The sequence below is a fragment of the Dipodomys spectabilis genome, unplaced genomic scaffold (assembly GCF_019054845.1).
Source record: "Dipodomys spectabilis isolate Male_0828 unplaced genomic scaffold, ASM1905484v1 ptg000003l, whole genome shotgun sequence".
NCBI classification, from domain to species: domain Eukaryota; kingdom Metazoa; phylum Chordata; class Mammalia; order Rodentia; family Heteromyidae; genus Dipodomys; species Dipodomys spectabilis.
Genome location: NW_024870680.1, coordinates 15,742,690 through 15,770,107, shown reverse-complemented (window position 1 = coordinate 15,770,107; position 27,418 = coordinate 15,742,690). Strand labels below are relative to the sequence as shown.

The 27,418-nt window shown below is 50.1% G+C and overlaps 1 protein-coding gene across 4 annotated transcripts; it reads left to right on the top strand.

Annotated features, from left to right (window-relative positions):
- Positions 1–11,690: 11,690 nt before the first annotated feature.
- On the top strand, positions 11,691–27,226 carry Atg16l2 (autophagy related 16 like 2). Of its 4 annotated transcripts, XM_042690396.1 has the most exons (18): positions 11,691–11,839; positions 13,806–13,905; positions 15,943–16,057; positions 18,472–18,545; positions 18,826–19,077; positions 19,231–19,296; positions 19,565–19,672; positions 20,755–20,817; positions 21,390–21,498; positions 21,890–21,995; positions 22,725–22,795; positions 23,104–23,175; positions 23,298–23,418; positions 23,727–23,832; positions 25,698–25,847; positions 26,012–26,059; positions 26,154–26,255; positions 26,512–27,226. In XM_042690396.1, the coding sequence occupies exons 1-18, from the start codon at positions 11,722–11,724 to the stop codon at positions 26,597–26,599; spliced, it is 1,869 nt and encodes a 622-aa protein (XP_042546330.1). In that variant the 5' UTR covers positions 11,691–11,721; the 3' UTR covers positions 26,600–27,226. The 4 variants fall into 4 exon arrangements, with proteins under 4 accessions (XP_042546330.1, XP_042546332.1, XP_042546333.1 ...); XM_042690398.1 differs by lacking the exon at positions 20,755–20,817; XM_042690399.1 differs by lacking the exon at positions 26,512–27,226 and having other exon boundaries at positions 25,698–25,806; positions 26,154–26,196.
- Positions 27,227–27,418: the final 192 nt, after the last annotated feature.

Below are 27,418 nucleotides of genomic sequence, written 5' to 3'. Positions count from 1 at the left end.
GCTTGGTCTTGAAAGAGATATGTCCTTTACAGTGGTAGTAGGAGCTATGGTCTGGCCCCACGTGGTCCCGGATCTAACTGTTTACCCAGGGTGAGTCTCATAATTGGTCCTTTTGGCCTCACTGAGCAAACAGCTCAAACCTTCCTGTTAGAGCCTCAGAAAGTCACAGCCACTAACCCAGTCAGTCAGGATCCATTTCCTTACTCCTGGTGACACTGTCACAGACACATACCAATATCCTGATGTCTTGTCATAGTCTCAGACAGATACTCAACTATGTTCATCGCATACATGGCCAGCCTGACACAGGTCAGCCTGACACATGGTCATACACAGCACAGAGTGAAGATGTCAGATAAAAACACAGGGTAAGTCAGGTGCTGGTGGCTCACACCTATAATCCTAGCTTCTCAGAAGGCTGAGATCTGAGGATCACAGTTCAAAGCCAGCTTGAACAGGAAAGTCTGAAACTCATCTCCAATTAACCAATGGAAAACTGAACGTGACACTGTAGCTCAAAGTAGGAGAGTACTAGCCTTGAGCAAAAGAGCTCAAGGACAGCACCTGGGACCTGAGTTCAAGCCCCACAACAAAACAAGAACCAAACAAGAAAAACACGGTCTTGTGACATCTAAATTTCTGACATGTCATAAATGTTATTTATTTATTTATTTATTTATTTTGTCAGTCATGGGGCCCAAACTCTGGGCCTGGGCACTGTCCCTCAGCTCTTCAGCTCAAGGATAATATTCTACCACTTAAGCGACAGCACCACTTCCGGCTTTTTCTGCTTATGTGGAGCTGAGAAATGGAACCCAGGGCCTCATGCATGCTAGGCAAGCAGTCTACCATTGAGCCATGTTCCCAGCCCTATTTATTTATTTTTGTTGGTTGTGGGGCTTGAACTGTGGGCCTGGGCTCTTCAGCTCAAAGTGAGGGCTCTACCACTTGAGCCACAGTGCCATTTCCAGTTTTCTGGTGGTTAATTGGAAGTAAGAGTCTCATGTACTTTCCTGCCTGGGCAGGTTTTGAACCATGATCCTCAGATCTCAGCTTCCTGAGTAGCTAGAATTACAGGCATAAGCCACCGGTGCCCAGCTATTTTTTTCTTTTTCTTTCCCTTTTCAGCTTTTTTTCTTTTTTTCCAGAGCTGAGGACTGAACTAAGGGCCTTGCACTCCCCAGGCAGGCGCTGTTCTGCTAAACTAAACCCCCACCTGCTTTTTTTTTTGAGACACAGTCTCTGTAGGTAGCCCAGGCTGGTTTCCAACTCTTGAACCTCCTGCCTCAGCCACCTGAGTATTGGGATTACAAGTAAATACCACCATGCCTGACACACGAATCATTTTTACCTGTATCTCACCTGAATCTGGCACATCCCATCCTAAGTACTGCCACATCTGCATTACCAAATATTAAGGCACCAGAGTCACATACCAGTTCCCACAGAGACTTCAGGCACTTGCTGTGACACAGGAACGTGTGCACTGTACACACATCACTGTGGTGCATGAGCTATCCTGTGTATGTGTGTGTGTACATGTGCATGTGTATACATGTGTGTGCAGAGTTCTGCACACATTCTGTCTCCACAACCACTAGACAGAGGGTTGAGCAGAGCCCATCAGTCTGGTGTTATAGATATAGACAGGCCAGGCTATACCCCTGGGTAGTTCCAAGGACAACCTCAGTATTCAGGCCAGTGAACAACTCACAGGTACCTCTTATCTTGAGGGACCAACTCCTGTTCTCTACCATCACACAGCGGGTGATCTGGGCTTTCTCCAGAGGCCCTCCCTAGTTCTAAGAAGTAAAAACTGTTACAAGTCAGGGCCTAAGGCTTTGAAGTTTCTACCCAGGCTGAGCACAGAACACAGGAGAGAGCCTGGAGACAGCAATTGGATCTGTGTTTCTTGACAGGAAATCCCAAGGCTCCTGGAAGGCTGCATCAACTCAGCAAAAGAACCTAGGATTGAACTGAGTTTTTGCAGGCAGCAGGGCTGTCTCAGCATGCAGGGATGGAGTGGCATCCAGGTTTAAGGACCTGACTGAAGAGGAGTCCCAAGGTTCTGCTCAAGAACTCCTACCAGTACTTCTCTAGGCCTGCTCTCCTGTCAGCATGGCGGTGATCAGGAGGAATCTACAGAGCTTGCAGCTGCAGGGTATAGGAAAAGGATCTGTCAGTTGCGAAGTCCTGCATATATCTCTGTGTGTGGATTAGACTCCCCTCTTACCCCCATGCCCCAGCCTGGGAGTGTCCTGGAGAGCAAAACCCTGCAAAGCCCAGAGGGAAGCCTATAGTGCTCAGTGTACTAGTACTGGAGGATGGGCTGAGAAGGATGGGAGAGGAGGCTGGGCAGATGAGGTAAAGTACCCAGCTAGCTCAGCAGTCCAGGAAAATAGCTAGGGTCAAGGAGCCAGGCTGTCTGGGTTAGAACCTCATACTCAGTGTATGATCTCAAACAACTCACTTAACCTCTGTCTCTGTGTTCCCACTTCTAAGATGGGTAGCTTAAAAGGATGTACATCATTACAAGAAACAGAATGAATTACTGCTTGTAGAGCGCTTTAGTTCAGTGCCTGGCCAATCATGAGTGCCCAATAAATGCCATGACTGTCATCAGTTCCCGTTTCCTGAGCCTTTTTACCCCCAGGCCTGGCATCTGTCCACAAGGCAGGGCCTCCTTTGTTCCTCCTCCTTCTGACCTGAGTTAACCTGGAGCTTGAAGAACTGAGAGTGAAGAAGAGATGGGTAGGGTAGCATCTTGTCCTCCTCCGTCCTCCATTCCAGAAAGAACTGCCAAAGGCCTGGTGGTCCCCCTATTTGGGAGGCCTCAATGGCATTAGCCTTTTGTGCCCACACAGCCCCCTCCTCAGCATGGGATTACTGGGTGCTGGAACAGCAGCAGGGCATAGAGAACCCAGCCACGCTCAGCCCCAGGCAGCCAGTTCTGAGCTGTCCCACCCCGGGGGTGGGTGGGGGAAAGAGGGAGGCTGGTTCTCAGGACTCACTCTGTGAAGGGTTTCTGTGGGTGGGCTTCCCTGAGGCTGAAGACTTGTCTGGGTTAAAGTTTATTCTATGGTCAAAACTCCATTCCTGGAATAGATTTAGTTGCCATGGGCACTTTAGTTCTGGGGACTCCTGCCAACCACTCCTTCCTACCCTGAGTCCCTGGCACCCTGGGTCAGCAAGCATCTCCAAGTCCTCCCTCGGGGAGGCTGCCTCCTTCAGCACCTTCTAAATTTAGGACTTGGCTCCATGACTCATCTGCTTTGCTCCCTCCTCCAGGAGTGTGCTCCCACGGTATTTTTACCCTTTGCTGCCTCAGATTGATTAGTAAAGCCCCAGAATCCCCATTCCCATGTGCCCAAGCCAGCCCTGGGCTTTCTCTCTTACCAAGTCCCATAGTTTTCTAACCTCAAATCCCTTCTCTTCCCACACCTCCCAACAAGAGCTCATGCACCAAAGTGGCCACAATAGCACTGCTCCAGCAGGACCGTAATGGTTGGGGGAAGGAGAGGTGGAGTCAAGCACTGCCCTTTCTTCCTAGACTACCAAGCAGGGCCCTCATTGAAGTGAGAAGTCTTGATTCTAGACTACACTTCCTCCCTCTTTTATGGGGGGCTCCCTGTGAGTTACCTTATTAAGCTTCTGTAAATAAAGGGTTTGAGTCAGACTTCCATTATAGAGGCTTGGACCAAAGTTGAAATTACTACTGGGTTTTGTCTCCATCTTTGAATGCAGTGAGCTAGAGGTGAGGTATCTGATATCTAATGAGTCCTGTTTTCCACACTTTTATACCACCCTTCCTACCTCAACTCCTGTTCAGGGAAACAGGCTGTGGATCTTCAGTAAGCCTTCCTGGACTATTGCCAGTATGAAGGAAGAGTCACAGACAATTTCACCCTCTGAAGGGGCTGGAATGAGCCCAAAGTCTAGTTCTGGTCTGCCCAGGACTATAATATGCAACTTGGGGCAAGCGACCCTAACTTTGACCATGCTGTGCATGTGAGTTGTCAGCACATGAAACATCTCTTCCCTGCTAGGTTCCCCATGCCAGAGAAGATGGGGCCTATGTCACCCAGAAATGTAAGCATGGGAGTATGACATAGAGATATTATAGATAAGCAGAACCCCATCTACAACCTGTTTCAACCTGTCTTCCCCACAATGATGGCCAGCATTTATTTAGTTCTTCCTGCATGCCTGGTGCTATTCAATGCACTAGACAGGTCTTAATTCATTTAATTTACAGTTACACTTCAAGACAGCCCAGGATAAATCTTGCAACCCCCTCAGACAATTGGAAGGCTCAGATGGAGAGGGTCAGTGAATGGTGAAAAACCAAGTCTGACAGCAATGCTGGCTTCTATTTGCTACCCCTAAGAAAGCACTTCTCAAAGTATACATTAGACACTCAATAAATGTTTGATGAAGATGGTCTGTCACTTCCATGTAATGGAAAGATCACTATCTCATTCCAGTTCTATCCCAGCTCCTGTGTGTTCTTAAGAAAGTCCTTTTTCCTTTTTTAGCCTCAGTTTCTCTGGCTGAAAAACAGAAATGCTAAGTGAAGGTTAAAGAATAAGATATTTGGAGGTGAGGAGGACTTTGGAGTTTCTACAAACACTTTTCCTGATTTCTGAGAAGGCCCCACCACGATCAGACCTCAGGGTCTCCCAGCCTCTCCTGCTATGTGCTTCCAGATCCTCTAAAAGCACTCCCGAAACATCTGCATATAGTCTAGCCCTACAACTACAAAGGACAGAGAAAAGTTCACTTCCCAAGAGGACAGCTACACGGACCTGCAGGTGGCAGGGTATGACCATGTACCATCTCACTACTTGTTCCAGTGGCTCTCAGGCCTCAGCTCAACATACACCACTTCCTTTCCTCACTACCCAGCTCAGCTCCCATGGCCACAGCCCCAGCTAAAGTCACCTGAGCACCTGTGCCTCCTAGGTTCAGAAAGAGTCCAATGCTACTCCCCCATTCAAAATTTGTCCCCTTAGGGGCTGGGAAGATGGCTCAGTGGTAGCACACTTGCCTTGCATGCCTGAGGCCCTGGGTTCGATTCCTCAGCACCACATAAGCAAAAAGAAAAAAACCGGAAGTGGCGCTGTGGCTCAAGTGGTAGAGCGCTAGCCTTGAGCTGAAGAGCTGAGGGACAGCGCCCAGGAGAGTTCAGGTCCCACGACTGGACCCCCCCCCCAAAAAAAAAATTGTCCCCTTATTACTGACCCCTTATCTGTCATATTTGAACCCTTGTCCTAAGAAGTAGAACCTGTACATCTCCAGCAGCACTGTTCTCTTCCTGTAGAAAATTTCCAGATTCTCCTCAGATTTCTGCTGCTCATGTACATCTCATGGAGCAAGGCCTTCCTCCATTGCAACAGTGCCTCTCCCAGGTCCTCTAGGTACAGTCCTTCTATAAGCCTACATCCAACAGATACTGATCCTTGAGGTACAAGGAAGGTCGCCAGGCCCAAAGGCAGGAGGGGGCTTGACTCTAGCCCTTGTTCCCACACTGAGACCTGGAGCCAGTCCCTTTCCACTTTGAGGCCCTCAGGTTTGCAATCTGCAGAAAGAAGAAATGAGTCTCTCAGTCTGCAATGACCAGACTATAATATTCTTTTGCCTTTATAGGCTGATTGGGAATTTTGTTTTCATCCCTGGATCTCATTTGATCCTCCCAACTATCTAATCCTACTTATAAACCAATTCTGTTTCCCAAGGAAACAATTACCAAAGTCATACACAGCAAGTCAGAAGCAGAGGCTGGGCTTTAGTCCTCGAATCCTCCTGGGTCTCTGGTCTTTTACCCTCAGTAATGCTTTGATTCCATCTGTGTACCCTTCTCTGACCTGAATGAGGATCGAATTAGGAAAGGCAATGAGGAGGGCTGTGCTTTGCAAACCGTAGGAGAGAAAAATGACCCACAGGAAAATGACCAGCCTGTTACTACGGAAGGCTGTTTGTTATCTCTCTGGGGTGTCCCCATAAGTTGATCCCAAGCTCTCTGGCCGCGCAGGCGCTCTGAGATGTTTACCGAGCCCACAAGGCCTGAGTCTGCGCACGCGCTTCGCTGTCAGGCACGCCGCCCCCGGGCTCCGGCTTTTAGCGGTCGTCTTCAGGCAGTCCAAACCCCCAAAAGGCTGCTGCCGGCCTCAGCGCTGCGCTTCAATGCTGGGGTTGGCTCCGTATGCATTGAGGCATCTCTACAGCCCAGGATCAGCAGCAGTCCGAGGAGCATCAGGAGACACAGCGCGGCCACCCCCATCTCCTCCAACGGACTCCAGCTTCTTTCTCAGCCAGGGCTCCATGAAGTCTTGGCTACCCATTCTGCAATCTATCTAAACACAAACCGCAAGCCCGCGGTAAATCCCACTAGAACGGCTAGAACAATGCCGCGTGGGTTTTGTAGTCCGTGGCTACGAAGTCTTTGGGGCTGGAACATCCAAAGAAACTACATTCCCCAGAATTCCAAAGGTCAGAGTGGCAGAAGGGCCCGCGGTGCATGTTGGGAGATTGAGTTTGGAAAAGAGAGTAAGCTGGCTGGGGAAGGAGCAAGGGTTCTGAACCTAGGAGTGGGTCCCTTACGTTTGAGTTACACATGGCTAGCCTAAGAACGCAGGGGCATCTTTAGGGCTTGTGTCTAAGAAGCAATACTACTCATTGGTTGATTGCACTTTGCGCAGGAGTCTCTCCCTATCACCCTTTGGAGAGAATATGCACACAACCCTAAGCCTCTTATTTTACTGATGTTAAATGGAACTTTCGTTTTTTCACCACTAAAAGAAATGTTCTGCATCTGTACCATCTAATATGGCAGCAACCAGGCTGTGGCTAATGAACACCTGACAAGAGGTTAAATGCCAGGAAGAAGTTTTTATTTTTTTTTAACTCAGCATATCATTGCACACCCGTACTAGCAGGGAGGTGAAGGTAGGAGAGTGGGAGGCTAGCCTGGGCTACTTAAAAGCCAAGGAGTTTTGCCAGGCCCAGGTTGCTCACACCTGTAATCCTAGCTACTCAGGAGGTTGGGATCTGAAGATCAAGGTTAGAAATCAGCCTCAGCAGGAAAGTCTGTGAGACTCCTATCAGAAAGCCAGAAGTGGAGTTGTGGCTCAAGTAGTGTAATGGTAGCCTTGAGCAAAAAAGCTCAGGGATAGTGCCAAAGCCCCGAGTTCAAGCCCCAGGACTGGCACAAAAAAAAAAAAAAAAGCTAAGGGGTTGCTACATACTGGTGTCTCAGGCCTATAGTCCTAGGACTCAGGAGGCTGAGAACAGAGGATCAAGGTTTGAAGCAGCCTGGGAAGAAATGCCTATGAAACTTTCATCTCCAAATAACCACCAAAAAGCAAAATGTGGAGATGTGGCTCAAGTGGTAATGCACCAAGCATGGGTGGAAAAGCCAAGTGAGAGCCTGAGAACCTAAATTCAAGGCCCAGTACGAGGACACACACACACACACACACACACACACACAAAGCTAAGAGGTAGACATGTAGCTCAGTGGAAGAACACTTGCCTGTCCTGTGTAAATTCCTACTTAATTGGATGCATTTTAAATTTTAATTTAAACATTTAAAATTAATTTAAATGACCACCTGTGGATAGGGCTACCATATTGGACAGCTCAGTAAACTAGACATTTCTATTTTCAACATTAACAATAACACCCCCTTGTTTTATAACATTTATACTTCAGTTTCTTCTGTCAACTCACAACTCATTAGTTGTTGTAGATTCTTTCTCCATTGTTTGTCTCCTGAAACCTAAAAAAATTGGTTTGGACTATAAACATCTCCCTTGCTGTTCATTAGTCTGGAATAACAGACACAGAGAAAGTCCATTGTAAAATTAGCAGGAAATAGTATTCTTCCCAAGGACATACTGCAGCTATAAAATGTCATAATGGAAACAGATGTTAGAGACTCATCTCCCCTAGGAACTCTGGAGCAAGAGTCAAACATTGTCAGAGCATTGTTAAAAAACACTGTTAATATGAATGGCAAGCTGTAATTTTCCTTTAAATAAGCTGTGATGTTGGGGGCTGGTATGATTTGACTTCATAATTGACAGTTAGACCATTTCCTGGTTCTCTGGCTGCTTTGGAAAGACTATCAGGCAAGCATCCTGTAGGACTACCCTCATGCCAGAACTGGTTGCTTGGAATATTCTTAATTACTTGAGGAAGATACCAGACAACCACAGCTGCTTGCTGCAACAGTAGCAATAGAACCCTGACAAAGACCCCTGATAAAAGGCAGTGATGGAAATGGAAGTGGCAACAATCACCATGCTGGCAGCATAGTTTTAAGTGATGAGAAACCAGGAATAAGAGAGACTGTGAGCCTCTGTCTCTGGGGGAGGGGGGGGGCAGGGCAGGGGGAAGCTGGAACACTGGCTACAACTCTCAAGCACTGTGGATCCTGACATCCAAGATACAGAAGTCATAGCCAGTGCTGGGCAAAGGGTCCTGGCATCCAGGGCCTAAACAAGAGTATCAGCTCTAGAGGGCGCCACTTACTGCTGCTTGTTTTTATATGAAACTGAAGCTGGTTAAGGATTACAGAAACTTGTCTGGAGCTAAGTAATGAATTTTATATCCAAGTTTAACTTTGGTCTAGTTGTGGGACTTCAATGTGTAAAGACGTTACATAGCAAAATTACAAAATTTACAAAATGAAAAATATTAATGAAAACGTGAGAAAAAAAGCAAGCAGGGTATAGTAGTACATGTAATCCCAGCATTTGGGAGGCAGGCCTGGGCTATGCAATGAGAGCCAAGCAAAACAAAACATAAATGTCACCTATTTTCCACCCCACTTTCAGAGCCTGTAATAACTTTCTTTCTTTGTATTTAGTGGGACACCTCAGAGTTCTACTGATCATCTGTGTCTATACACCTGACTTCATTAGACTATGTTTTTGTCCTTGGTAATCAATGGCTAATTGGGTTAGAACACTGATTTCTTTACATATTCCAGCTTTCATCACACAATAGTTTTCCATTTCTGCTTTCTCCTAATCCCTGGTAAGCAGTATAAGCCTGTTTTCTTTCTTCTCTTTTTTGTGCCAGTCCTGGGGCTTGAATTTAGGACCTCGGCAATGTGCTTGAGGTGCTTTTGCTCAGGCTAGTGCTCTACCACTTGAGGTGTAACGCCACTTCTGCCTTTTTTTTAGGTTAATTAGAGATAGAGTCTCCTGAACTACCCTGCCTGGGCTGGCTTTGATCCATAATCCTCAGATCTCAGTTTGAGTAGCTAGGATTACAAGTGTGAGCCACTTTGCCCGGTTTATAAGCCTGTTTTCTGCCTGTGAATTCATTTATTCTATTAATTCAATATAAATAGAATTACATAAAATGTCTCTTTATGTATGACTTATTTACCTTAGCATTCTCTCTCTCTCTCTCCCTCTCTCTCTCTTTCTCTCTCTGTGTCGGTCGTGGGGCTTGAACTCTAGGGCCTGGGTGCTGTCCCTCAGCTCTTCAGCTCAAGGCAAGCACTCTACTAAGTAAGCCACAGTGCTGCTTCTGGTTTTCTGGTGGTTAATTGGAGATAAGAGTCTCACAGACATTCCTGCCTGAGCTGGCTTTGAACCTGTAGTAGGAAGACCCCCTACTCAGGCAGGCAAGCCCACCTAATCGTCTGGAGTGACAGAGCCCACCACAACAAAGTTGTCGTTAATAAAGAAGCAACTTTATTGAGAAGGTTCCTACACTGACTGGTCAGGGCCCCAGCATAGGCTGGGGAGCTGATACTGTGACCCCCAGTGGCCCTAGTACTTTGGTTTTTAAAGGCAAAATTCATGAGGTCGAGCCTGATCACGAGCAGGTGACCAATGAAATTGTAACACACACAAAGGATTGTACAGTCATACCAGACCAAACACGGGTGGTCAATGAGTTACGATTTGTCTCATAATGGCTGTTTAAACCGGCCTTATCACTTTTGGTTTAAATGGCGCACAAATTCATCGCATAAGGCAGAGTTTGCAGCAAGCACGTGCAAAGGCGGAGTTTAAGGTAAGTATTCGCAAAAGGTAGAGTTTACTGCAAGGGGGTGCTGTCACCAGTTTGAACCAGATTACAACCTATCTGTTTTATCAGTCAATCCTTCACTGAACAATCAAGGGTGGGTTAGGTTGTTAAAGGGAGGGCGACCAGATGCATTTTTTTTTTTCATTCTGGGAACTAGGCCCATAGAGTCTAAAATCCCAAGTTCAAAATGGAATCTTATCAGCTTGGGCCCCATCTCAGGGTCCACTTCAAACTGTGATCCTCAGCTCTCAGCTCCTGAGTAGCTAGGTTTACAGGCTTGTGCCACCAGTGCCTGGCCTTCTCTCTCTTTTATTCCCTTTATTTCTTCATTGAGTCATAGTCTTGCTAGGATGCCCAGGCTGGCCTGGGACCCTGGGTCCTCCTGATACAGTCTCTTGGCTGGGATTACAGATATGAATCATCATGCTTGGTTTACAACTTCATTCTTTTTTTGTGTGTGCCAGTCCTGGAACTTGACCTCAGGTCCTAGGCACTGTCCCTGAGCTTCTTTTGCTTAAGCCTAGCACTTTACCAGTTGAGCCACAACTCCCCTTCCAGCTTTTTGGTGGTTAATTGGAGATAAGAGTCATGGACTTTCCTACCCAGGCTGGCTTTGAACTGCAATCCTCAGATATCAGTCCACTGAGTCAGCTGAAATTATATGCATGATCCATGGTGTCTAGCAACAACTTCATTATTTTTAATGGCTGGATAATATTCCATTTTGTGTATTCCGTTTTATCCATTCAGCTGTTGATAAAAGCATATAGCGTCTACTGTTTGTATATTGAATAATGCTGCCATAACAGGGGTGTTCGTAGTTCCTGCTTTTGATTCTTATGAGAATATACCTTGTAATTCATTACAAGGTTATGTGACTGTTAGCTTTTGAGAAACTTCCAGCAATGGGTGAAGGTGGTTCTGCCTAAGATTCTGGAGTACTGGAATTCTCTTATTTACTTATTGGTGCTAGTACTGGGTCTCGAACTAAGAGCTAATATTGTTGCTTCAAGGCCGGTGCTCACTAGAGCCACAGCTCCAGTTCTGGCTTCGAACCGTGATCCTCAGATCTTAACCTCCTGGGTTGCTACAATTACAGGGCAAGAGCCACCAGCACCAGGCCCCCTGGGAATTTTTATGTCACAGAACTTCAGCATTTGTTCCCACCACGGCCTAGAGTCGTTCCTTTCTCCGGACCTTACTAACCTCTCTCATACACCGAGGAAAGTGAGATTTCTTCAGCCTCCCTTGCCTCTTTGCTGCTGGCTTCCGGGTCTTAGAAACTGCGCTTTTGAATTCCAGTCCCCCTCGGCGGGGTTAAGGAAGGCGGACCCCGAGGCCCCGCCTCTGGAGCGCACCAATCGGCGGTCGGGGGGTGGGTACCGCTCCCAGGGGCTCCAGCTCTGGTCCTCGCTTCGCAACCATAATGGCAACAGGAGGGCGAGCCCCCCTGGTAAACCTTTTGGAGGAATCACTGCGGCACGGGCCCTGGGGCCGCTCTTCGCCACGTGTTTCCCCGCCCCACGCCACCTCCGCGTGTTCTTGGTGTCGCCCGGGGCTTCCCCGCCGCCGCTCGTGACGTCACGGAGTCCCCCGGAGGCCCCGCCCCGGAGGCCCCGCCCCGGCCCCGCCCCGCCTTCTCGGCCCTGAGGCTTAGGCGGGAGGTTGCGGCCATGGCCGGGCCCAGCGACCCCAGCGCCCCTGCAGCTCTCTGGAAACGCCACATCGTGCGGCAGCTGCGGCAACGGGACCGCACGCAAAAGGCACTCTTCCTGGAGCTGGTGCCGGCCTGTGAGTGCTCCTTGGCGGGCCTGGGCTCGGGGAGAGGGTTTGTCCCATTACTTGGCTTGCTACCCAAGTGCACCAGTGCCTTCTCGCTGTGGAGGCCTTGGGCCTAGAGCCCATCTGTTTGACCTCACTTCCTGCTGGCCATGATTGCTGCCCCTTCCAACCCAGGCTCTGCTTAGAACCCCTTTTGGCTGGAGAGACTCTTCTACTTAGTCTCAAGGTTCAGTGCTTCCTCCTATGAGCTGAGCATCTTAGACCCAAGTTCGCTCCCTAGTGTGGGCTTTGCAGCATCTCTTGTGCCTCTTTGCCTTGCCCCTAGGGTAGGGCCTGCGTGAAGTTAGCGGTGTCTAGGAGCAGACACTCGTGGGCCTATTCTTGTGGGCGAACCTCTGAGCTTCAGGGTCTGCTGTTGGTTGCTAATGTTGATGCAGGTTCATGCAGCAATTCTGTACTAGGGGATACCCCAGCCTGAGGGGGTCCAGGCTTCACTGGGGAGCTGGCTTATCTGGGAAGTCAGGCTCTCCCTCTCATAGTTCTTTCTGGGGGAGTTTGCCAAGAAGGAGTGTGGTGGTTCAAAATGGGATAAACAGGTATGCAACTGTGTGTGGAGCCACCAGTCACCTGAAATTGTATGTTTGGAGTTTAAAGTTTAACCTAATCTCTGATGCTTCCTACTGGGGAATAATTTTGATGTTACCCCACAACCAAATCTACCCCCTTCCCCCCTCCTCCCCCCCATCATGGACCTTGAACTCTGGGCCTGGGTGCTGTCCTTCAGCTTTTCAGCTCAAGGCTAGCAGTCTACCACTTGAGCCACAGCACCACTTCCGGGTTTCTGGTGGTTAATTGGAGATAAGAGTCTCACAGACTTTCCTTTCCCAGGCTGGCTTTGAACCATGATCCTGGATCTCAGTCTCTTCAGTAGCTAGGATTACAGGCGTGAGCCACCGGTGCCTAGCTGACAAATCTGCTCTTATCCTGAGAAATTTCTTTACAGCCTTCCAGGGTTTGGTTCTCTCCTTTTGGGTTTGTAATCTCACACTTCCAAGGCAGCAGCTTCATTTTCCACTATTTGAGATGGACAGAGCTACCTAGTTTGAGGGAGGAGTCACCCTAAGCCCCTATCTTTAGGAGCTGAAAGTCTGAGGGTTTGGAGAGACCCAGACTAACCAAAGGTCTAGGCATCTCTGTGAACCTGAGCAGTTCATAGCCCCAAGCTTCAGCTTTCTTGTCCGTTAGGCATAATTGGACTTGTTTAGATTTGCAAGGTGGGAGGGGGAAGCAGTGTCTTGGTTGCTAAGGAGGAAGATTTATGGGGGAACCAGACTTTAGGCAAGGTGATAGTCAGGGTATGACCCTATGAGAAGATTGCTGATGAGCTGTCTGGGCTTACCCCTTTCACCTGCTGTAGAAGTTGTAAGAAAAGAGGAAGTAACTGTGGATGGGGTGGGAGGGGGGTATTCAAGGGTCAAACCACCAAACATAACAAGATCTGTTGGATATTGCTCAAGGACTTTCTACTCTGACTTGAGGAGACTTTACCTTGGGGAAGTTAGGATTACTTTATTGCTAAATTAGGCCACTCCGGAGGAAGTGACTTACTGAAGGCCCTGGGCAAGTAGATCCTTTTGTTTCCCTGCGGTCTGGAGGTGGGCCTTGCCTCACCTGGGTTGGGTCTATGTCCGTTTCCCAGCTTTCTTCAGGACCCTCCTGTGTTCTGTGGTCCTTCTGTTTCTGGGATAGCAAGCCCTCTTCTTCTGAGTGGGTCTAGGGACCCGAGCTATGAAGAGGCAGTGCCAGGGCTGAAGGTCCCGTAGAGCTGCCAACTTAGCCATTAGGCAAGGGGCAAGAGCCAATCCCCCACTAGCTCTCTCATTCTCACCATCTCTGAGCCCTCCAGTCAAAGGTATGCCAGGGCTCTGCTAAAGAGTGTTTGCTTCTGCCCATGCCCACCCTCTTGTACCCTCAGATAATCATCTCCTAGAGAAGGCCGAGCTATTAGCCAACTTCTCAGAGAAGCTGCAGCCACAACCAAATGACGTCACCCCTAGTACTCATCAGGGCTCCTGGTGAGTGTATATATCAGTGGTCACAATGGGGTACTTGTGCTTGGTCCTGGTTCTGCTGCCTATGCTGTGTTCATTCTGGGCCCTTGGCTGCTGCCCACGAGTGGGTGAGGGGAGAGAGCCTTTGAGTGCTGTGTTCATTCTTGGCTCTTGCTACTGCTCAGGAGTGGGTGAGGGGAGGTAGCCCTTGAGCTCCTCCTAAGCCAGTTGCTTAGCATCTGCTTTCTCCCATCCTTCTCCTTTGCATTTGCCCCTCTCCTTCCTCTCTCAAACCTGCACTCCTCTTTCCCTTCTTAGTCTTATCCCACTTCTCTGTACTAGACCTGATGCTTACAGAAAGGGTCTTGCTACTATTTTAAAGAATGAGTGACGTGGGCTGGGAAGGTGGCTCAGTGGTACAATGTTTGCCTTACATGCATCAGGCCCACATAACACAGCACCACATAAACAGAAAAAGCCGAAAGTGGCGCTGTGTGGCTCAAGTGGTAGAGCGCTAGCCTTGAGCTGAAGAGCTGAGGGACAGTGCTCAGGCTCAGCGTTCAAGCCCCACGACCAACCAAAAATAAATAAGTAAATATACCGAATTAAAAAAAAAAAAAAAAAGAATGAGTGAAGTGCTGGGCACTGGTGGCTCATACCTGTTATCCTAACTACTCAGGAGGCTGACATCTGAGGATCATGGTTCAAAGCCAGCCCAGGCAGGAAAGTGTGTTAGACTCCAATTAACCACCAGAAAACTGGAAGTGGTGCTGTGGCTCAAAGTGGTAGAGCACTAGCCTTGAGCTGAAGAGCTCTGCAACAGTGCCCAGGCCCAGAGGTTAAGCCCCACAACTGACAAAAAAAAAAAAAAAGAATGAGTGAAGATATTAAGAACTAGGGAATGGGTTGGGTTTTTTTTGAGACTAAGTTTCACTATGTAGTCCAGGCTGGCCTCAGATTCACAATCCTTCTGCCTCTGCCTCCTGAGTCTTCAGATTACAGTGTGCATCACCACATCTAGCTGGTCCATGCTGTTTCTTTTTTTCTTCTTCTTCTTCTTCTTCCGGTCCTGGAGCTTGAACTCAGGGCTTGACTGCTGTCCCTGAGCTTTTTGTTCAAGGCTAGCACTCTACTACTTGAGCCATAGTGCCTCTTCCAGCATTTTCTGAGTAGTTTATTGGAGATAATGTCTTGTGGACTTTTCTGCCCAGGCTGGCTTTGAACTGCAATCCTCAGATCTCAGCCTCTTCAGTAGCTAGGATTACAGGCATGAGCCACTGGTGTCCAGCTAGTAATGTAGTAATGCTGCTGCTGCTTCTTCTTCTTCTTCTTCTTCTTTGGGGCTGGGAAAGTGGCTCAGTGGTAGAGTGCTTGCCTTCCATGCCTGAGGCCCTGGGTTCGATTCCTCAGCACCACATAAGCAAAAATAAAAAAGCCGGAAGTGGCGCTGTGGCTCAAGTGGTAGAGCGCTAGCCTTGAGCTGAAGAGCTGAGGGACAGTGCCCAGGCCCAGAGTTCAGGCCCCACGACCGTACCCCCCCCCCCCCAAAAAAAAATGCTTCTTCTTCTTCTTCTCCTCCTCCTTCTCCACCTTCTCCTTCTTCTCCTCCTTCTTCTTCTTTCTCCTTTCTCCTTCCTTCTTTTTTGCCAGCCCTGGGGCTTGAACTCAAGACCTGTCCCTGAGCTTTTGTGCTCAAGGTTAGCAATCTACCACTTGAGCCATAGCATCACTTCCGCCTTTTTCTGTTTAATGTGGTACTAAGGAAGCGAACCCAGAGCTTCATGCATGCTAGGCAAACACTGTACACCAAGCCACATTCCCAGCTCCTGGTCAGTGCTTATTGAGTTGGGTCTTTGGCCAGGGAACTTACAGTCAGAGTAGTCTTTCAGCAGAAAAGTCATGGGCAGCTCATTGATGAGACTTGCTTTTTCTTTGGCTTCCAGGCTCTGCGTTCTCCAGGAAAAAGCTAATGGCTCTTTAGGCTTTTAGTGGGATACCTCGGGGAGGGCCTTTGGGTGCTGGGGTGAGTGGAGGAGTTATGAGCACCACTCTGATTGACAGGGAGGTTGGCGGGGAGGAGGAGTCAAGCCCTGACTCAGACCAAGTCTCATCACTAGCCACTCTGAAGCTGAAGTGGCAGGAGGAAGAAGAGGGTCTCCAGCTGGTCTGTGGTGAGGTAAGCTGTACTCATTCAGAGAATGGGGCAGGGAGATATGGTCCAAAGAAGCCAGCAAAGCGAGTGGTACACACTGTTTGCTACATTTCTTGAATCTAGTGCTGCAGGCACTGAGTTATGATTCCCTAGTGTATATCAGGTCTTGGCTTGAAACTGGGCAGGAGTCAGAGTTCTCCCGCAGCCTAGGATTAAGTGGGCTCCAAGGATGGCTGGAGGGACTAAGGAGTACAAGTGTCCTGGAGCCTATTCCTAATTTCAGATAGTTTAGCCTGTTCTGCTCACTCTATGACTCACCACCTCATTCCTTGCCAAGCTGATTCCGGGTTCAAGAAGCAGCTGATGCTCGAGACACATTTGCAGGCTAAATGACTGCTGGCCATGTGGTCCATGGGCAAGTGACCTTCCCTGTGTTTCTCAGTCTCCCTTTCATTTCTGTGGCTGTTGCTTCTGAATTTCCATCCGTGCCTTCTTCCCCTCCTCTCTGGCTTCATCCCTTACAAACAGGTGTTCTTGAGTGTGGGTGGGCTCAGTGGCTGTGATAGGGGACTTTAGGGATTCTTTTTGCTGACTCTCATATCCGGTGCAGTCTTCTCTTTTGAGCTCTGGACTCTTGCTCAGCTTCTTGAGCATGCCATCTAAGTCACCACCTCCCCCATAACATGGCCAACACCACACCAAAAGTAGACTGCAGGCCTGGGGCTAAGCATATTCTCAGGTAATTATCCTCAGCTTTATAGTTGAAGAGGAGAAAACTTATGGCCTGGACAGGAAGAACCTGGATTTGAACCTCCACCCTTACAATCCACCTTCCATGGTCTCTGTTCACTCTTTCATTGTTTATTGACAATTGATAGCTTCAAAGAAAAGTGGGAAGTGCAGCCTTAAACAAGATGTGCCCCTAGGGAGTTTCCACAAGAGGAGGCCAATGGTCAAGTAAATACATGACTAGTTACAGCTGTCCAAATCACCATGCAAATGTGACAGTGGGTTATGAATTCCATTCAATGCCTCTTCCCCAGAGCTTCTTTCTATGGCTGCAACTTGACCATGGTGTGGCATGATCTCACACATTTGTGTCATGCGCAAGATCCCCTTCTTCCCACCCATTTTCAGTCATACTCCCTCCCTCCTCCAACATCCCTAGCCTCTTATAGTCTCAAATTGTTTTCTACATGTATCACTTGAATTTTGAAAGGTATCAAATAAATATGGAATGACATAACATAAATGAAAGCAAATGTCAGGTGAGGAAAGCAAGGTGAAAGCAAGGATTAGTTTGTGGAGAAATGAATGATGAATGTAATAACTTGAGCAACTACAAAGTAGGTGTTCACTCTGTAGGTGCAGGTGCCTCCCAAGCCCTAAGCCTGGACAGTAGTCTCCAGATAGATGGGCAGCTGCCTTATCATGACAAAGAGCCAGGAACAATTTAGCAACAAAAGCCTCCAGCCTTGGTGATTTCCTGGGCTAGAGATGTTTAGTCTGTAGCTCTTGGTTCTTCTTTCCACACTAATGGGTGTAGCCTTGGCTTAGAGTCTATCTCTCCCACAGTACCAAAAGAAAGAAGTTGGAATTCTTCCTTATGGTCTTCCCTGTTCTTGGCTTTCGGTTGCAGAAAGTTGAAAAGATTCCCCTTACCCAGCCCTGGGGCTGTTGGAGCAGCTCCAGAATTCGGCCTGAACTTTACACCCCTAAAGACTATCCCTGTTCTTGTTTTGTGTACTCTTGCTTTGTGAGATTTGTGCCTGGGCAGACAGGGGGTCAGGGATGGTGGAGGAAGCTGGTAGCCGGAGAGGTGGGGAGTAGATATCACAAGCACCAACCTATCCTGTAGACCACAGGTGCTTTGCATGAAGCATAATGTACTTACATGGACTGGGCTCATTTATCAGCCCTGCCACTTAGTTGTGTGAGTCTGGACAAGGTACTTAATCTCTGTGTCGGTGTCCTTAACTGTAAAATGAGAATGGCAGTGCTTCCCTTTATGCTATTTTGGGGGTTAAAAGGGTTAATGTGTTTAGAGTGCTCAGAACAAAGCATGGCACTTACAAGTGCTAGATGAGCACTTCCTCCTATCTGACACATCCTTTCTCATAATAGCTCTAGGAAGTAATAAGCACTCATTCCCAGTTTCCAGGTGAGAATTCTTCTTGCTCAGAGATTAAATAACTCCCCCCATTGTCACAGAGAAAACAATTGGCACCATTACAACTCAGAACGCAGAAGCAGACTTCAGATGTAGATCCCAAACCCTTATGCAGTATCTTAAACCCATGGGAGTCTCAGCTTGTCAGAAAGAGGATGGCAGGGGTAAGGTGGCAGGCTCAGTGCTGCCAACCTCTTCGGGCCCCAAGGGCTAGAGTGAGCGCCACAGAGGCTCCAGAGTTCACCTGTCGGCCCTTCCACCTCCCCAGATGGCCTACCAGGTGGTGCAGAAGAGTGCAGCCCTGGGCACCATGCAGTCAGAGCTGGAGGAGCGGCAGGGCAGGTGAGGGGGCCGGGGCAGCTCACTTTTGGAAGGCTCAGGGCCATCCTGCCCCGGGAGAGGGTATAGTGTGTGCCTAAGGACTTGCCCCACATCCCCAGATGCTCCCCAGGCATGTGGGAAAGGTCAGTGGAAGCCAAGGTGGGTGAAGGCTTGGCTGGAAACCCCCTTTACTACCTGCTGGCCATGAGAACCATGCAGTTCTGGGATCTTAGTTGGGATGGGTCGCTGTTCTCCTGAGGCCCCTCCGCCCCCCTACCCCGATCCCCGCCCCTGCTCCTAGGCTGGCGGCTCTGGAGGCCCGTGTGGAGCTGCTGCAGGAGGCTCGGGCGCAACACGCCCTGAAGGTGGAGGATCAACGTGCCCAGAACGCAGCGCTGCGATCGGCCTACGAGGCCCTGCGTGCGCACTCGGAGCAACAGGAGGCGGCACTGCGCAGGCTCCAGGAGGAGGCGCGCGACCTACTGGAGAGGCTTGTGCAGCGCAAGGCGCGTGCGGCAGCTGAGCGCAACCTGCGCAACGAACGCCGGGAGCGGTGAGGGAGCTGGGGCCCCGCCTCCTAGGGGCAGGCCTGCTCCTTGTGGGAGGAGTCTGGCTTCTCCCTGGCCTTAAGGAGGGGAGGCGTGGCCATCTCGAGTCCACTTCATTGAGTCCCTTTTGGCCTTTGGGATGGTTTTCTCTCTGCCAGAGCCCACCAGGCACGGGTGTCCCAGGAGCTGAAGAAGGCTGCCAAGAGGACTGTGAGCATCAGCAAGTAAGAATGAGGAGGGGCCCGTCTGACCCTTGTAAGGGGAACTATGCTGCTCTCCTCCCTTCCCCCTGGCCCTTGCTATCTGTGTACCCGAGTGCACACCCGCAGTCCCTTTTGGATACTCTTGGAGATGTGTGGTCGTAAGAGCCAGCTTACCTGGCCTGCTGGGCACCCCTTTATTGGACACTCACACCTTCCCTGACCTATACCAGGGTAGGGAGGAGGGCTGGCGGGATGCTTTGTCCTTCCTGAGCTTCATTTTCTTTCTCAGGAGCCCAGACACCTCAGGAGATGGAATCAGACAGGAGACTGAGACTCAGGCAGTTGAGCCCGAGTCCCTGGAGAGGGAGGCTTGTGAAAAATGGAAGAGGCCCTTCAGGTGAGAATCCAGGTGGTCGCTGTCCCAGAGCTCTGAAACTGCCAGTCTTCCTCTAGGATCTTGGGGCCTGCTGCTGGGTTGGGGAAGTGTTGGGGAGAGGCTGACTGGTACGACTTCCAGTGCCTGGAGCCAGTTGAGGTCAGTGTCACTGAGCCCTCTCCCTTTTCCTTCCCAGGACCTGAGCTCTGAGGTGGGGCATAAGGCTTGTGAGGAGGTTATACTAGGAAGGAATCAGTGTCACAGGCACGTGTGTTTGTAAGCACAGGTGTGCATGGACATGGGAGAATGTGTAGCAGTGAGCTCACACTTCTGAATCCTTGGGTGCCCCTCCATTCAGTCCCCCTTACTTTGATTTGCCTGCCATTAAAGCTGCCCCTATGGGCCCCATTCCCTAGCCTGAAGGCTCTTCTTATAAGTCCCAGTGTCCAGGCCCTGAGATGCTGAAGGAACCTTGGACAGAAGCGTAATAAGACTTGGTTCCCAAAGTTTTTTTTGCCATCTAAAACCTTACTTGGGCATTTCTAGGGCTGCTAGGTGAGCTGGGGCTTCTGCTCCAGCCAGGAGAGCCCCTCTCACTTTGCTCTTAGTGGTTGGCCCAGTCTCTTAGGAGGTTTTTGTTTTTGGCCAATCCTGGGGCTTGAACTTAGGGCCTAGGCACTGTCCCTGAGCTTCTTTTGCACAAGGCTAGCTTTCTACCACTTGAGCCACAGTGCCACTTCTGGCTTTTTCTGTTTATATGGGACTGAGGAATTGAATCAAGAACTTCATGCATAAAAGCAAGCACTGTACCACTAAGCCACATTCCCAGCCCTTCTTAGGAGTTTTTATTGGTGATAACTTCTTATTTGGGGTGAGGCACTTCTTGTCATCATGATGGAAACTTGGGGAGTTACCCATTTCCAGGTCTTTCAACCTTGTTGGGTTGGTCCAGGTCTCACCTCTCCTGGTTTACAAGGGGTCAAGTTCTTGGTTCCAGGCTCAAGAAGTCACAGGCCTCCAGGTCTCCCGCAAAGCCTAGGGATGAATGACTGCTGCTTGGGTACCCACTGGCTAGGCCTTTAGCAGTCTCTCATTTGCCTCAGGTCTGCCTCGGCCACCTCCCTGACACTGTCCCGCTGTGTGGATGTGGTGAAGGGGCTGCTGGAGTAAGTGTGTATGTGCACATGTGTGTGAAGGGTTTGGGTATGTCAGGCTTCCTGAGCCCAGGCTTGGTCTGTGTGTGTACCTCCGTCTGTCCATCATATGATGCCTGTTGTCTGTGTGTGTGAATCTCTGTTGGGTTCTGGAGATAGGAACCAAGTATGCAGCCTCATGTCTAACTCCTGCCTAGTATCTCCCAAGCTCACAAGGCTCTGTCCTTATTCAAGGTCCTCTCAGGGAACCAAGAGTTCCAGCCTGTTGCTGGATGAAAATGTTCACTCGGTTTGGAAACTAGTGCTCAGAAATGCCTAAGATTTGTTCAGTATCACAGAGCCAAACAGTGGTGAGAGCCTTGAGAGTCCTCTGCTTCCACTAACCCTTTCCTACTCCTGTGCCAGGCTGTGTACTACTCCCGCATCAGCGCAGGGGTCACACTTACTGTACCTTAGGGCCAAGTTCTGTCAACTGCCATATCTGTTTCCAGTTGTTACTGCCTCAGTGGAGCTTGGGGCCCTGTGGCAGAAGATCTTGCAGAGTGCCTTTCTGATCCCCCTCACCCCGCCTTACACCCCTGCAGCTTCAAGAAGAGGAGAGGTCACTCGGTTGGAGGGGCCCCTGAGCAGCTATACCAAAGCATACCTGTGTGTGTAGCTGCCCGACTTCCTACCCAGGTTCAGGATGTCCTGGTAAGACAACAGCTGGACCACATGCTTGGGGTTCTAATAGAGGAATACAGGTACCAGGGATAGCCCTTGCAGCCATAGAAGCAAGGCTGGGCCTCAGCAGGGGCAAGACTTTGCCTTTATAGCTGGTGGTATGAGCTGCTCATATCTTTTGCAGTGTTTATAATGGGAGAGGAGAGAGAGGAGAGTTGCTCAGCAGGGGATTTGGCTCAGTGGGAGGTGCTCTGGGATCCAGGCAGAGATAAAGAGACCTGCTGGGACCAGGGTTGAAATTCAAGGTTTAGACAGAGACCTGGGGTGGGATATCCAAGACAGCAGAGGTGTGGTGTGTGAGAAGACAGGAAGAGTCACACACGGAGAGGACAGGGGACACTAACCTCTCCTCTCCCCACAGGATGCCCACCTCTCTGAGATCAATGCTGTTCAGTTTGGCCCCAACAGCAGCCTCCTGGCCACTGGCGGGGATGACCGTCTTATCCACCTCTGGAATGTTGTGGGAGGTAAAGACCTTTCCTGGAGGCCAATCCTATATGTTCTCTGCAGACCCCATCCTCAGCTTGCTCATGGATGAGCTAAGGTCTTGGATCGTTTTGTTTCCTCACCTGGAACGTTCATGGGCAATGGCACCGAGACTTGGCTTATTGCTCCAAAGAAGCATTGAGCCTCTCAGCTCCTGGGTCAGGCCTGCAGGATGGGGAGGGCTGAGCTTGGAAAGTCCCTATTGGAACCCCCCTGGCATGAATTAATGTAGTGTCAGGCTTTTGAGGTATTGTCCCTGGGTCCACCAGGCCCCCTCCTTTTCTAGTATCACTTAAGCTCCCAGAAATCAGTGAGCTGAGGTGGTACAGGAGGGGCCTTAGTGGCGTTTACACACACACACACACACACACACACGCCCCCCTTGTACCTTGTCCCAGCTCTGCTTTGTAGGTAGTAAGTTAGATATTCATCTAGGCTTCTTAGAAGAGATAGGTCTCGAGCAGGCTGGCCTCACCGCTATGTGACCTTGGGATAGTTCCTCCTCAGTGGTCCTCCCTAGCCCTGTCTCTGAGTGGCCTCGCTCGCCCTGGGACCTCTGCTAAAAGTTAGGGGAGGTATCGCTTCTACCCAGGCACTGGAACAGACCTAGTGATTCTGTCCTCTAAGAAAGGACCTACCCATTCTGGCTCTAGTTTATTTTGTCAGGTTAGTGACTTCATTTCATTCTTTCCTTCTCCTGCTCTCCCCAGGTCGCCTAGAGGCCAAACAGACACTTGAAGGAGCTGGTGGCAGCATCACCAGTGTGGACTTCGACCCCTCAGTGAGGAGACTTTGACCCAGTGGCATGGCATGAATCCCCCCCACCCCACCCCAATGTCCACCCTGGGCTGGGGCTCTGGGGCCTGGAGGGCTGTCATAATATCCTGGAACTGGGCCCTTGGGTTACCCCTTCCCTGGGCCTGGGGCTCTCCCACCTGTCTTGGTAACCTGGGCCATGGGAAGCTCTGAGGCAGCCTCCACCCAGGTTGCTGGTCTAGGGACTTTGCCTATTCCAGGACTAGGCTCAGTTCAGGCCCAGGTTTAGGCGTAGGCCCTGGTCCTCTTCCATCCCTACTCCTGTCTCTCCAGGGCTCCCAGGTTTTGGCAGCTACTTACAACCAGGCCGCTCAGCTCTGGAAGGTGGGAGAGGCACAGTCCAAGGTGAGGATTGACTGGGGAGGCTGACTAGGGGTCAAGGGTCATGCCTTAGGAGTGGGGATGGGGCATGAAGTTAAGGAGTCTTGGGCATGCCCTTGATCCATATTTGGGATGGGGCGGGGCAGGAGACACTATCTGGACACAAGGACAAGGTGACAGCTGCAAAATTCAAGCTCACGAAGCACCAGGCGGTGACTGGGAGCCGAGACCGAACAGTGAAGGAATGGGACCTCGGCCGTGCCTACTGTGAGGCCTAGCCCACTTTGCTTTCCCGGCCAGCCCCCGGCACAAGCGGCTTTGCCATGCGCTCTGGGAGTGGCTCTGGGACTCATATCTGTACGAGTTAAGCCTCCGGAGGCTCTCTTTCTCTGTCCCCCACTGGTGCTCTTCCTGGGTTCCTAGTGCCCATGGGTTTCAAGTAGGTTCAGAAGAGGTGGGGTGAGCACGGTTGGAAAGACTTGGGTTCCAGTCCTAGGAAGACATCACCCCTCCTGGACCTTGGGGTCTCCATATGTCCAATGGCCTAGTTCCTGACACTGCCCCTTGGTCCCCAGGTTCAAGAACAATCAATGTCATTTCCTATTGTAATGACGTGGTATGCGGGGACCACATCATCATTAGTGGTCACAATGACCAGAAGATCCGGTTCTGGGACAGCAGGTGACAGGCGTGGATGTGGGTGGAAATCTGGGGCAGGGCCCAGGAGCTCTTTGTCCTTTCTCCGGCTGTGACAGGAAAGGTTATGGCGCAGGGTCTGTGCAAGAGTCTGGCAGTATCAGCTGTGACCTCTGTTGGTCATCTCTCTTGAGAATTCAGCACTTTTGAGAGCTGTTTCACTTTCTTAGTGGCTCTCATCCATCTCTGGACTCTGCCTGACCCTTATAGTCATGATGGACAAACACCTTTTCCCATTTGGGTACCACTTTTTTTTTTTCTTTTTCTTTTGCGCCAGTTGTGGTGCTTGAACTTGGCCTGGTTGCTGTCCCTGAGCACTTTTTTGTCAGTCATGGGGCCTGAACTCAGCCTGGGCGCTGTCCCTCAGCTCTTCAGCTCAAGGCTAGTGCTCTACTGCTTGAGCCACAGCGCCTACTCCAGCTTTTTCTGCTTATGTGGTGCTGAGGAATTGAATCTTAGGGCCTCATGCATGCAAGGCAAGCACTCTACCACTGAGCCACCTTCCCAAATTTCCCTGAGCTTTTTTGCTCAAGGGCAGCACTTTACCACTTGAGTGATGGTCCTACTTTGGCCTTTTTTGAATGGTGAATTGGAGATCAGGGTCTCATAGCCCAAACTGGGTGCTGGTGGCTCATGCCTGTATTCATAGCTACTCAGGAGGCTGAGATCTGAGGATTGTGGTTCAAAGTCAGCCTGCGCAGAAAAATCCCCGTGAGACTCTTATATATTTCTTTTTTTTTGTCAGTCATGGGCCTGAACTCTGGGCCTGGATGCTATCCTTCAGCTCTTCAGCTCAAGGCTAGCGTTCTACCACTTGAGCCCAGCGCCACTTCTGGCTTTTTCTGCTTATGTGGTGCTGAGGAATTGAACCCAGGGCCTCATGCATGCAAGGCAAGCACTCTACCACTGAGCCACCTTCCCAGCCCCTCCCCCCCCCCACTCTTATCTCAAATAAAACACTCAAAAACTGGAAGTGGAACAAAAGAGTTGAGGGACAGCATCCAGACCCTGAGTTCAAGACCTACAACTGACCAAAAAGAAAAAGAAAAAAAAATCTCATAGCCTTTCCTGCCTAGGCTGGCTTTAAACCACAATCCTCAGATCTCAACTTCTGGAGCAGTTTGGATTACAGGCATAAGCCACCAGCACCCAGCTATTATTACTACTTTTTGTTTGTCTGTTTTTTGGTGCTGGTTCTGGGGCTTTAACTTGGGACCTGGGTGCTTTCCCTGAGCTTTTTGCTGAAGGCTAGCATTCTACCACTTGAGCCACAGCTCCAACTCTGGCTTTTTTGGTGGAGATGAGTCTTACAAATTTTCCTGCCTGGGCTGGCTTTGAATCATAATTCTTAGATCTCAGCCTCCTGGGTAGCTAGGATTACAGGCACGAGCCACTGGTGCCTGGTTTTTATTGCTACTTTTTAACCACAAGCAAAAAAACCCACCAAAACCAAAAAGCCCAACATTGGGCATGGTTGGTTTACAATGGCACAGATAGAGCCACAGCCTGAGTTATGTAGGCTCACACTGGCTGGTCCTCACTGATTGCCTTTGAGACTGTTCACTAACATATGGTTTTAACAGGCTTTTCACTACTTCTTTTTCAGTGCTTATTTTAGTGACCCAAGGGTTCCCAGGGCTCCCATTCAGTCTGTGAAGTTCCTCAACGGCTGGCGTGGCTACAAGTGGGAAGGGAGAATCACTGTCAGCCCCAGCTCTAGCAGCCTGGGGCTGGGGTGCCTCTGGACTTTGTCAGCTAGAGTAGCAGTTGTGTCCAGGTCTTTCTTGTGTGGGGTGGCCTGAGGTGCAGGCAGGCTGTTCCTTACTTGTCTCTTCTCTACTCATCCTCAGGTTACCCAGCTGTACCCAGGTCATCCCTGTGCAGGGCCGGGTTACTTCCCTGAGCCTCAGCCATGACCAAATGCACCTGCTTAGCTGTTCCCGAGACGATACACTCAAGGTGATCGACCTGCGTGTTAGCAATATCCGACAGGTGTTCAGGTATCAGCTGGGGCAGCTGGCCTCAAATCCTGCACAAGGCCCTCCTTGATGGCCCTCTAGACCTGAATCTCTCTCTGGCAGAGAGAGGAGGCTCTTAGAAGCTCCTGGCTGGTGGCAGGACTGGCAGTGACCTCTATTTTAACTCTGGCCTTATCTGTCCTCAGAGCTGATGGCTTCAAATGCGGTTCTGACTGGACCAAAGCCGTGTTCAGGTGTGTCCTGGAGCGCATGCCTCGCCAGTCTGGCTCTTACATGTGTATGTTCTAGTGTCTGAATTCCTTTCTTGCTGTGTTGTGGCCCCTACAGCCCTGACAGAAGCTATGCACTGGCAGGATCCTGGGACGGCGCCCTCTACATCTGGAATGTTGACACAGGGAAACTGGAGAGCAGCCTTCGGGGGCCCCACTGGTGAGTATGGCTACCCCCCCCCCCCCCCCCCCCCCGTCTGCTGCGCCCCAGCCCTGCCAAGCTGATGCCACATTCTGACATGTCCCCAGCACTTGTCACCAAACCTCCCACTCGCACTCAGGTCTGCCCTCACTACAACCCCAGAGGCCTATTTACTGATGAGGCATCCCAGGCTGCCTAGGGCCACAGTGAGGAACAGGGTCAGGCTGTAGACCGCTTCTGCTGCCCCACTGAAGCCTGCCCTCCCTCTCCTCAGTGCTGCTGTGAATGCTGTGGCCTGGTGCTACTCTGGGAGCCACGTTGTGAGCGTGGACCAGGCCAGGAAGATTGTGCTCTGGCACTAGGGCCACGACTTTCCACCTGAACTAGAGCTTTGGTACAAAGCCTGAAGAAGACCTGGAACAATTTCCCTCTGCTCCACAGGGCTCCAGGACCTGGGGGTGGGGAAGGGGGAGGGGATGCTTCCAGATTTAATGAAAGAAGGCCTGGCAGGTCCTGGCCTGTTTGGTTAAAATCCAAATGTATCTCCTTACTTCCTCTCCCCAAAGTGGAAAAAGATTGTATTGTAACACTGTCTGTTATTCTTTGTAGTGTTTGGAGGCATAGGGAGACCTTAGGGCTGGCTTGGTCCCTTCCTTCTGCATAGAGCTGGGGCCTAGCAGCCTTTGACAAGGGAGAAGAGCTATTCCATTCTAACCATGCAAGAGCATGAAGAAAGGCTCAGAGGCAACAAAAGTCAACAGCTGTTGGGGCCATAGGAATGAATGTGACCCTTGGACCAGTCTGGTCCTGAGACTAAACCAACACAGTGGGCCCTTCTGCTGAGGCAGCCAGGATAGACTGAGGTTGAGGAGGGAGCCAAGAGGCAGTCAGGGCAAGGGGGGATCACTAACAAACCAGAAGGACATCCATGTACTTGCTATACCAGGCCTGCCTTGAGATGGGGGCTCATTCTTCCTGCAGAGGCAGAGCCTCGGGGAGGAGAACACAAGGGCCAGGCCTGAGTCTGTAGATTCTTTAACCTTGGCATCAAACATTTTTAAATTTTTTTAATTAAGTGATTACATAAATTTCACAGTATTGTGGGATAGTGATATTTAGTTACATTGGCATCATCCACACAATGAGCCTTTGGGTAAGAGGTAGAGTTCAAAAGAGCCAGG